Below are 12,222 nucleotides of genomic sequence, written 5' to 3' on the forward strand. Positions count from 1 at the left end.
TAGCACGTATAACATCAATGAAACCAAAATTTCATATTCGAGACTCAATTATCACACACACCAGTTCCACTCCAAAAACAAAAAAAAAAAGCATGGATAGCAATCTTCAACATATAATTTATATTCCATAAAGATTGGAGTGTATTAATAAATTTTTAGAGTTCCAATAACCATTTGTATTTATTATATATATATATATATATATATATATATATATATATATAGCTTTGTTATTTTGTTCACCAATCATACTAACATATATCTCTATCAATTAAATGACATTTATTTATTATATATATAATTTTGATATATTTCGTTACAGAACAGAAATGAATATAACTCGTTGATCAACTTAGAGTTTCAAAAAATTATATATAAACAGCTGTTTACTCGAAGCAGGTTCATCTCATGATGGGCGGATTGTCTAATAAAATGAACGGGGAGCTGTAAGCTGAGGCTGTCTGTGTCTTCTCTTCCACTCCGCCCGTCTACAAGGGGAGTGAGTATCTCTCTCTCTTTAACAATGCCTATCTATATATTCAGTTTACCATCCTGTGCTTGCAGTAAATTAATTAAATACTTTCACCTTAAAACATATAATACATATTTAATTTATCTTAATCACTTCGTTTAATTAATGGCATATATACTCATATTAAGCTTGAGAAACTCATGTTTTCGAGAGATATTGATCTAAATTAGACCATCATTAGTGAGTGATACGGTTCGCTTATATTAATTTAATTATTATTGAGAGTACTGAATATAAAATAAATAAATAAATAAGTAAAAAACGGAGAACTACAATTATGAATAGAGACATCGAGTTTATAAATTCTGCCGACATAATTTTGGCTGGCAAATAATTATCTCCAAGTTCCAACAAAGATAGATGTCTGGCCGCTTGTCCTCGTGTGGAATTTTAATTTATTGTTATTTTCAAAATTGTGATCCAGTGATCGATGGATGGATGGGGATGGATGGATTGATCGATGGATGGAGATAAAAAAAGAGATTTGATAAATATTAATGGCATGTGTACTGAGAATGGTAAGCTTAAGTAAAAGCACCATTTATGATTTAACATGGAACCTTTTTTGGTTTGACAAGACGTTCAATTTTTTTTGGGTGTAAATATTGACAAGACATAACGTGATGTGAGTACTATTCCCTTTGGCCCTTTCCTTTTGATCCTTAACTCGATTCGATTATTCCTGTTTCCGCTTGTCCAGAGTGATATCAAGTTGATTAATAATATGAACTTTTAATAGTTAAATCTACATTTTTTTAACGAGTTTGTCTTATAAATATTATTCATTAATGTTTATATATTTAGTGTGATTTTTAGATTATTACATTAGTCCAAATGTTTCCTCAATCTGAACCACGAAAAAAATTTATTTTTGTTCCTTATTTATCGGGTATATACTCCTCAACCAATACTAAAGGATTCATTATTTTGTTGCAAGCAATCATGTATTGAAGGAATCAACATTTTAAATTTTAATGCTTTGCTGAATATTTTTATAACTCAAAGATAGATTTAATTAATCATTCAATTTCTGGTAGATTGCCGTTGATCCATTATCGGGTATGTAGTTTCACTGTCCCAATAGTTGGGACTAGGGAGGTGAGACAAGGTAAAGTTAAATGGTCTGTTTCAAATATTTTACATTATCATTAGTATTTTTTAAATAAAGATCGAGACTTCTCAAGATGATCACATGTGCAAAGGGTTTAACTCTATTTCCATTTATGGAATATTGAAGCATGCCACAGCACAAAAATCCTAGTTTGGTCTATTTATACATGTTTATAAAAATATAGATACAACTGTACTTTAAATATCCTTGGTTTTAGAAAAATGTTGAACTGTACTTGACTAGGGTTGCATATATTAAACACAATACAGATAGATTGCTTACTATTGTTTATTAATATTTAGAGTCACAATGTCTCCGGCCATCATTAATTACAACATACATAAAACTAACAAGTTGTTTGGCAAGAACATGCAAACATTATTATCGAATTTTTTTTTTTTAATTTTGAATGCATCCGGAAATAATAATGTTTTTATTTAGTATATATACAAATTTGATTCGTCGCACACACTTCAGTATAAACTGGATCATATAAACTTATATGATAACTGATAACTAGCAATATTCAAACTTCGATACATAATTCTTGAAAAACTCCAGATTCATATGCGTGCGACTCCGAAAATATTGAAAATTGATGGCTATTTTTAATACTAGGTAGCCAACGTAAATGTTTTCTTTATATTATTACGTTTTAGTTAGATGATTTCTAACATTAATCAGCAGGATCACTGTTGATTTTACTCTATAATATAACAGTAGTAATTGCCAATTTGTTCGATCAACATTAAACTAGAAAGATATCATACTATAAGAAGAAGATTTAAAAGAAACTCTCTGTTAACTTTTTAAATCAAGATTATAACAAGTAATAGCAACTCTGTTATCAAAATAATTACACACTAATTACTCATTATTTTATGTATACTTTGAGCATTAAAATGCGTTAAAGCTTCTTCTGTATATGGAAGTGACTATAAACAGTAGCCAGAAACGATGAATATGAATCTTTTTTTCACACCTACTAATTGCCATCTGTTAATTATCGAGCTATAATATTGTCTAATTAATACCCATCTTTCTCTCGCTATAAAAGCCCGTGTTTCGTCATAATTTTACGAGTAACTTCCTCTCCCTCTCCTCCTCCTCCTCCTCTCCGCAGCAGATTTCCCTTGTTCATGATTCATAAATATAGGTTGAGTTTTTACTTCGATTGAAATGTGACATGGTAACTTTAACCTGCAGGGCCATTCATAATTATCTACAGGGTGTCGTGAAGTTTTGGGTGCCAAATTCTCTAACTTGAGTTCAAAGTCGATGCTAATTTTGATTCTGTGCAGAAGGGTTTCACTCTCTCTCTCTCTCTCTCTCTCTCTCTCTCTCATGGATTCACTTGGACCGAAGAGAGCTTCCTTCAGTCTAATACGGGATGTGAATGTGATTCAATTTGCTGCCGACTCATTCATCCAAATGCTGAATATCATGATCTGTTCCATTCAGTAGCTGAGTAAGTGAAGCGGGAGTCAAGCTGGATCTTAAACTTCCTGTTCTTGGACTGAAGGGAGCTCCCTCGATTGAATTGGGTTATGCATAACAGCTAGGTTTTGTTATATGGATTCTTCTGTCTCTTAATTAAATACTTATGATTTTTTTTCAAGTTTTTGCATCTCTTGCAGATTAGTAATTCTTGAGCACTGGTTTACAATCTTGAAAATTATATGTGCGTACTGAGTTTTGTCCCTCCCTGCCGGCTTGTCCATGAACAGATTCAGCTTTTCGAGGACTATAAAGTACCCAATCAATTAAACCTAGCGGTTGTTATAATTTATTTTTGCAGACAACGAGCAGCATTCAGTATAAGTAAACATCTATGAATCAGGGTCTCGTGAAGATCGAGAACTGAAGAACAAATTCTTTAAAGACAGTGGTAACTGTGGCCTTGCAGCTCACTGGTAGCAACAAGTTCCCAGCCATATCTTCTGCTCGGTCGCTGCAACAACCACAATATCCCTCTTCATCCCCGACTTCTTCCTACACAGATGAAATACCATTTAATATAAAGTCTACTGTATTCATTTCTTTTCATAATGCAAAAATAAAAAAATAGATGTGCGCACAGAGATCTTTGGTGTCCAAGCTTTTGTGCTGACCCATGGCAAAGGTTCAGTGCCTAAAGGTCGAAATCTGTACTCCCAAAACTTCTTTTGATGAAGCTAATAAACTCTCGCGAAATTATACATTGGAGAACTCTTCGTTATCCCTGTCAATTTTATCGTAAACATTAAATCAAAGACAGTTTCCATCTTAAATTAAAGTGGATGCATTCTTTTATGTATTAAATGACAATATAAATTCACTCTCGAAATGTTGTAAGTTGTAACGTCAGTTTCTTGTAGAAATATTTATATTTAATATTTCTGATCTAAATATTTGGCTCCAATGGTAACAATCAATAAACACTTGAATCAATTTTCTGTTAAAGTTGCTCGTTTCTATATTTTCCTTCTCCCGATCCCTTTTGAATTTTACCTTACATTCTTTCAATACTTGTCTAGGTTCTGTCGCTGCATACAATTATCGTGAATAATTTACAGTATGAATGAATGAAGGTTGGGGTAATAGCTAACTATTCATCATGTGAAGTGATGTATCTGTCGTCACATCACTTCCGTTTGAGATTTTGAGAATCTTTTGAACGAAACCCTAAAAAATGTTGAAAGACGTCCCAAGTAAAAGAGAGAATAAAAACATAAATATAAAAACGGTGTGGGGTTTTTCTTTGTTGTCACGTATGCGATGATGCAGAAAAAAAGGTTCACCCCCGCTCCTTTCACGTATTGAATTTGAATAAATGGAATATAAGTAAATATAAAGCTTTTGAAAAGCATTTTTTTGACAGTAGTTTGGAATTGATTTTAAAAAACTTGATGGATAGTTAATATATGACCAATTATTATTATTATTGTTTTTTTTTTACATGTTATCAAATATTTTTTGCTCAAATTGAAGTTTTAGTTCATTAATTTGATTTTTTTTAAAATTTTATTTTTTGATGTGATATTGATGTGACATTGATATTGCAGTACTGATATGGCGTTAATGTAAGTATATATTGACGCATAACGATTCTCAATAGAAAAAATATAATCGTGAGAAATTGAAAAATACATGTCTAAAACTGAAATTTAATAATATATATGATCAAAGTCGTAAAAAAATGAATATAAAAAACAAAACATACCAATTTTCCAATAAAGATATATAATTGACGGAAGTTACGTTTATATGCTGTAATTTTATCGTGTATTATACAACACATGTACATAGGACATTAGTATCAAATAATTTTTCTTCCGCAGGCGAAAACTAACAACCACCACTCACCAATAAGTATCATAATTGCGTATTAATATGATTGAAGAATTCCTAATGCGAGTTTTCCGTGTTATATATATATTGGACTATTGTTTCACTTCAAATAATTATTAGGAAAAATTACATTTTATGTTCTTTATATTTGTTTTTTATAATTTCGATTTTTTATATTGTCAATTATAGTTGTAATATAACATTTTTGTTTGTTTGTTGTAATTTCAGTTGTTTTTCCTATATGATGTTTATATATCACTTATTTCTGTAATATTATATCATCATTCTCGATAAAAATAATTAAAATTACCAAAAATTGTATAAGACTAAGGCTGAAATTTATTAATTATGAGTTATAAAAACAACCATAAATGACCAAAACTGTAATTTTATATAACTATGAAAAAATCACTAATATAGTTATCTGTTAAATTATTAAACTAATCAATATAACTATTTTGGTTATCTACAAAATAATTAAATGATTAATTTTTTTTTTTCAAAAGTATTGCTATAACTTGAAATGAAACAATAATCAATATAGCTAATAGTTTTTTCAAGGGGTTCATACACTGTTAAATAGTAAAAGTATTTAGTATGTTGTAAGATGGTTTCACAGATTTTTATCCGTAATATGTGCCAACTTTGCCTATATTTATAATAATAAGTAATATTTTTGACATAAAAATTAATATTGTTCAATGAGTGACCTAAATAGAGGATCAATCTCAAAAAATTGACTTGTCTCACAAATTTTGTTTTTGAAAAATATTTACTAAAAAATATAGTAAAAGTAAATATATGTATTCTCTCTTAATCAAAACATCTATTGCTTTAACAGTTCATAAAAAGATACTATTCATTTTCTCCCTGACATTATTAAATTACTCAGAATCATAATATTTGTTGTTAAAATAATCCAATTATTTTGATGAATTTTCTTTTGAAGAGCGGAACATTTATAAATGTTTTTTTGTTGTTGGAATAATTTGATCGTATATATTTTAGCGGACATGATAATCGGAGCAAAGTTACACACAGATTTTGCTTTCTAATGGGGGTCCGACGTGTCGACTACCGGGGAAAATTTTTAAATTTAATTAAGTTCGATAGGTTTCGTAATTACAACTAACTTTTCGGGGATAATCTTTTCAAAGATTTTAATAAATGAGAGTAATCTGACGATCTTGTTGGTACTTTCGGTCTTTCATTTTGTGAGTGAAATTTCTACAAATCTGTTTAATTAGTATCATACCAAATCATTTACTTCGAAAGTTCCAACCCAAAATGCTCACTTTTGTCTCTTACTTAGATAACATATTAAAACTAATATTTAAAATATAAAAAATTAAAATCGCAAAATAAAATTCAAAGGACCAAAATTGGAAATTTTCTAATATGATAATATAGCAAGTTCTTTCTAAAAGTACATAAATTTTATCAAAAAAATAATACAAGAAGCTAACTATTTATATTGACATCCTAAATTATTTTCAAATTTATTCTTACTATTTTTTCTCTTCGCTCATTTACTTGTTCTCCTTCTTACCAACAACCACAAAACGTGATTAAAGAACTCCAAACGTGCGCATTTTGAGCATAAATTTTCTGTCACAAATCATTTAACATATGTTGTTAAACGGTTTAGATTTATAACATGTGTTTCGTACAAAAATATTAATATCATTTTTAAAAACTGTATATCTAAACCGTATAGCAGGAGATGTAAATGGTTTTATAGCAGAAGAAAATTTTCCTCACATTTTGTGTTCTATAATCAACTAGAACTATTGTTTTGCTGCCAAAAGAATGGATTAAAAAGAAAATGGAATAATTATTTCAAATTTATGGTCAAAAAAGTTATTTTTTTAATCTCTCATATTTTTCACGGCAAATAATTTAAAAACATACTGACTTTGGATCAATGAGACGGTGAATTTATGTATTACTAACTTTATATAATAACCAATATTCTGTGTTACATCATTTTTCTATAATAAATACAATGCCTCGACCATATCTATGCATCATCATGTTTGAATTTAGCCATGTTCGAGAGTTCATCTACTGCTTCAACCAAGTGATCTAGCCTAGCCACAAATTCAATAAGCAACGAGGTAAAAGTTGCAAGTGACAGGTTTGTAGTACTCTCCAGTGCCTGCATTTTAGGAACCGAATCCTTGTTAAAGCCTCTATCGTCTTCAAAAGCATCAACTTCTCTAGATGGCCAAGAATATTGCTTTCTCGAATGCTTCCTCATTGTCTCATGATACGATTCAACCTGCAACGGTACCGTAGTTCCCAGAAGTTGATTTGGGGTATCAAGATTTTGTTCTAAAAGTTTCAAATCAAGATCAGAAAAAGTTGATGACAGTGATTGAGCAAGCTTTGTTTGTGGCATCGGTGAATTATCCGGTGGGTCGTAGGTAGATGTTAGGAGATACGAGTGCATGTCTATGGCCCTTTGCAGTCTTCCAGTCGAAACATGAACCTGTTTAAGGAGGCAAGATTTGTGGCTCCATTGCATGTTGGCTATATCTTGGCCTAGGTACCGAACTAGCTCTGCTGCCACGCTTGATGCTTCTTGGATCTCTTTTTGGAATGTAATCCTAAGGTTATACGGGGCCTGATACAAAGAAAGAAATATGTATCAGATAAAGGGCCGAATTTTTTTTTGTTCCAAACTTATCATCTGGTAAATAGTGTTAATAATGAAATACGCACAAAGACTAAAGTTCTCTCAATTATTGGCTTTTCCTATCAAATAATACAAACTTTATATCTGTACTCTTTTTCTGAATATATTCTTAAGTTGATGCTTTATGTTCTTAGGTAATTAGAAAGGCCTTATATTATGTTTCGGCTTTTCTTCATCATAGAAAGCCACTGGAGGAGAATCATTTCCATGATGATCATCTGTGTATCTTATATATGGCAGACCTGTTTCAGACATGCTTGAGGTTTTAGAAATTTGTGTTCAATAGATTTGGGTCGAGCTCATGAATCATGCTTCAATGTCGTCGATATCAAAATTTCCAACAGATGAATGTTCCAAGACCTGAATTTCAGAGTGTAGCACACCGTGAAGTGCCATGACCTCGTATGCGCAATAGCGTAGGACTGCACCGACTTTCACGTATTCAGACCATGGATAAAAGAAGTGATTGAACCTTCCATGGGGTGGCTCCCATTTAGCAGAACTGGCCTGGAAAACAGATGCAGAAAAAATTGTGAGCATTTGCCGATTATATTTCTTTTTAACCTCATTCATCCACAAAAGATCAGATATGGTACCAAAGTTTCAAATTTTGAGGCAGAGTTCAAAGTCAACCGGCATTTTCTGTACGCAGGTTCATCTGGAAACTCGTCCATGACAGTCTTTGTGAACTCGGGTTGTTCGGATCCATCGTTTTGCAAGTATTTCCGAACACATTCTAAAATCCAACAAATGTCCAAAGCACCAATGATTAATATCAAACAGTGAATAATACGTAGTCAAAGTTGGACTCTTGACACTTCTGTTTAATAGCAGGGCGGACTACTCAACAGAACCGAGCAAAGGTAGTTTTTCCCACTCTACGAAAATCATCTGAGTGTTCCCGATTAATGTACATTACTATTATAGATTGCAAGTATACAAATTGTATGTTACACAATGGTTCATAATTTGAAATACCTTCAAGTGCATCAGCAACTGAAGCAAAGTTGTTCACAAGTTCTTTATGCAACTGTTCTCCAGCCCATATAGGAAAAATCAATAGATTAACTAATACTGCAACTATCCCTCCAATGGCGATAGAGTAGAGCCGATCCATGGCAGTTCTTAATGGACTTCCCATTCGATAACCAGAAACGATGATCAAACAGTAGGTGAAAAGCATTACTCGAAATCCATACTCGTATGGAACTAAGGATGGCCATAACTTCATGAATGAAGTAACAGTTCCTATAAAATGTTAAAACGTTGTTTCTTAGTGTAATACACTCAGTGTCAGGCGAAGGGGCGGAAATAGTTTAAAATACGTACCAACAATGAAGATACTAAAACCAATTATAATTGGTTCAGCTACATGGCCGGAGCTTAAAGCTATCTGAGCTACGGCTATAGCAATGACTCCAGCCAGCAGACTACCTAGTGCTCGGTTGAATCCTCGGTTAAATGTGGCACCTAGCATTCGTATAAAAAAATGCATGGAATATGATCAAATACGTACCTCGGAAATAACAATATGTGAAAAACTTTTGAGCTGATTTTATTCGATCTTATATACATACCGACTGTGTATTCAAACATGATGGCAACAGTTAGGATAGACCAGATAATATTGGTGCCAAAAACTTTGTAAGGATCTCGACATAATATCAAGAGCGATACAACGAGAACTGCGAGGCCAACTTTAAGAGAGAACGTTACTCTATCTACATCTTCTTTGCAAAATTCCCAGACACTCAAAATGAAGCTTTTGCACGAAAAGTCAACTCCGTCTACAAAATTTCTCTTAGTATCTGATATTTTCTCTTTGCTGATGGGAGGTATTTTGATTTCAACACTACCCTTTTTACCATTCATTCTTCAACGAAGAAATATGAACACTTCTAAATCCCAACTCTTGTCGAGTCTTTTATACTAGTTCTTGATCTTCGTCGACTAGAACAGAAGTGCTGCCACACGAGATAAGTGCTTCTTTTAAGGCACGGAGAAAACAGATGAAACAACTGAGACGAGGCATATGAGATTTAAAGAAGGGACATGGCTAAGTGGCTGATATATGCAAGTAGGATTAGGAAATAACGAGTGGTCAAGATATGAAGCATTGGAAAAAGAATAAATACAGCAATAATAGAAGAAAGAATGGAGCTAACACCTTGGATAAAAGATGCTTAACAATTACGTGGAATGGTCGACATAGAATTAGAATCTAACCATTTTAGAAGATTAATTGTTCAGTACTGTTTATTCTCCTTAATTTTTACTCTATAAAATATCTCGTGATCTCGTCACTCACTTCATTATTTTTTAAACCAGTGTTTCCTGTGAAAAATGCTTAGCAATGCAACATTCATATTCAAAAAGCTAGGCCATGGAAGCCTCTGGGAGAAATATAAACAGTACATGGTGATCACTAATAACCCTTTGAAATTCAACAAGTTGTTGCAATCATAAATTTTGGAATATGTCTCATTCCTTTACAATCCTCAATCGATCCCTTGTGATATTATCGGGATGTGTCAAGATTAAGTCTCAATAATTTTCGTCCTTGAATGTTCCATGGAACGTAATCCTTAAGATCTAATTTCTGTAAGCTACTTATTCACAACAAAATTCGGAAATGTTCATTCATATATATCCTTTATGTCAAGCTTTTGAATGCATGGGCTACTAGGTATGATATTTATCTCAGGACCCACAAAATTATTTCATGTTATTTACAACTGACAAAATTGATCCCCAAAATAAGTGTTTTTTTACGTGTTTAGACGTAAAAAAAGACTTAAAAAAAAGTGACTACGAATTTTTTTACGTAATTTTGCAAGTTTATAAAAGAAAAGTTCAGTATTTGCAAACATTATCTTAATCACTAAGACATTCCGTGTATTCAGTTTTTACAGAAATGAGACTATCTTCGTTGTGGTATAATTATATGTATAATATCTTAATTCCACACTATTAGGGGATTCTTTAGTGCAAAATCGTTGTTAAATTTGTTTTGAAGCCGTGTTAGAAAAGTGTAGCATAGCTTTGAGACAACACTATCTCCTCCATCATATGCTGATGCTGGAATTGGATGCTTCAACGTGTCATATCACACAAATGCTGTAAAATATGTGCCTGAACCACGACAATATTCAAATCCTGAAGGGACCATCGATCCTTGACTTCATCGGAAATTTTTTTTTTCTTTTTATATGATCTTTAATTGATCATACAAGATATATAGAAATTCGATTGGAATGATATAGATTTTAATATCACCATAATTTAAATATGAAATAAATTTGGATAATTTTAATTATATTAAAAAAATTAAGAGACCAGGAAGTATAACAGCGTTTGTAGTCCAACGGTTAGGATAATTGCCTTCCAAGCAATAGACCCGGGTTCGACTCCCGGCAAACGCAGTGGACTTTTTTTACGATGACTCACCTGACATACAGGTGCATTGGAAAAAAATATGCGGATAAAGTTTTTTTCTTTAATTTTTAGAGCTAAAAATGTGAATAGTTTTGGATCCACAAAATTCCGATTGCCGTCAACCCAATTTCTTTTTGATAGCCACGAATTCCGATTGCCGTCAACCCAATATCTTTTTATAGATTCGTCCTTGGATTCCAATGGGATAGAGTTTTCCAATTTTGAGTTGAACCATAAATTTTTGGGAATTTCATGGAAGTTCGCTTGGCTCTTCTTCAACTTTTATTAATGTCATGAGAATTACCAAACTAATGCGATAATCTATAAATCAAGTTAACAAAGTAAATCATGTTGACTGTCCTATAAGATATATTCACCCAAAAAAATATTAGTAAAAAAAATCAAACACACTTGTTCCATCAAGTTAAACACGTTTAGGACAGCCAATGATAATTGCAAGAGTGAGTCTCATCTGAGACCGTCTCACGGATATTAATTTGTAAGACGGATCAACCCTACGAATATTCACAATAAAAAGTAATACTTTTTCATGGATGACCCAAATAAAAGATCCGTCTCACAAATACGACATGCGAAACCGTCTCACACAAGTTTTTGTCCAATTACAAATAGTGACATTCATGGTTTGACCCACATAGGTAGCTTTCTAAATGAATTTTTTTCTCTATGTCCGTACCCCAAATGAATTCAGCCAAGACATTGGTCCAAACCCTTTTATCAACGAATGGTCGAACATTGTTTAAACGTTTGAAATGTAATTATTATTATTATTTATATATTCTATAAATTTTTTCGTATATTGAACTTTTTAAAAAATTTAGCCAGTCCTTGATAAATATCGCCGCTCGGTGGCTCTTCCCCAACTTAATTGAGTTGTTGAAGTTTCACGTGTAAAAACGGATGGATTTGCCAATCATGCAGTTTTGGCATTTTGCTTATTTAATTTCTTAATAAAAAGAAAGCAAAATTGTAAACTACGCTGACAACGTGTCGTGTTCAGATATGATTTCATATCTTCTGTCTTTATCTTTATTTATTAGATTTTTAATTTTATCTGCCTTCTCATATCTTTCAAAAAATCAAATATTTATACCT

At 32.0% G+C, this 12,222-nt stretch overlaps 1 protein-coding gene and 1 non-coding gene across 2 annotated transcripts; one reads left to right on the forward strand and one right to left on the reverse strand.

The window, feature by feature from the left end:
- Positions 1-6,401: 6,401 nt before the first annotated feature.
- LOC140834549 (aluminum-activated malate transporter 9-like) lies at positions 6,402-9,765 on the reverse strand. Its single transcript, XM_073199512.1, has 6 exons — positions 9,249-9,765; positions 9,001-9,141; positions 8,650-8,919; positions 8,268-8,407; positions 8,032-8,178; positions 6,402-7,599 (listed from the first exon to the last, which is right to left on the reverse strand). The coding sequence occupies exons 1-6, from the start codon at positions 9,541-9,543 to the stop codon at positions 6,994-6,996; spliced, it is 1,599 nt and encodes a 532-aa protein (XP_073055613.1). The 5' UTR covers positions 9,544-9,765; the 3' UTR covers positions 6,402-6,993.
- Positions 9,766-11,021: 1,256 nt separating this feature from the next.
- Positions 11,022-11,093, forward strand: TRNAG-UCC (transfer RNA glycine (anticodon UCC)). The gene has a single exon. It is a non-coding gene; the product is annotated as a tRNA-Gly (tRNA).
- The last annotated feature ends 1,129 nt before the right edge of the window (positions 11,094-12,222 follow it).

This window comes from Primulina eburnea, chromosome 6 (genome assembly GCF_022965805.1).
Source record: "Primulina eburnea isolate SZY01 chromosome 6, ASM2296580v1, whole genome shotgun sequence".
Lineage (NCBI taxonomy): Eukaryota > Viridiplantae > Streptophyta > Magnoliopsida > Lamiales > Gesneriaceae > Primulina > Primulina eburnea.

Excerpts from the sequence above, each read along its gene's own strand:
- LOC140834549 (XM_073199512.1), bottom strand. The coding sequence starts at position 9,543 with ATGAATGGTAAAAAGGGTAGTGTTGAAATCAAAATACCTCCCATCAGC. Across the intron at positions 9,142-9,248 it reads CATGTTTGAATACACAGTCG|GTGCCACATTTAACCGAGGA; the intron begins GTATGTATATAA and ends TACGAATGCTAG. Across the intron at positions 8,408-8,649 it reads AGTTGCTGATGCACTTGAAG|AATGTGTTCGGAAATACTTG; the intron begins GTATTTCAAATT and ends GTTGGATTTTAG.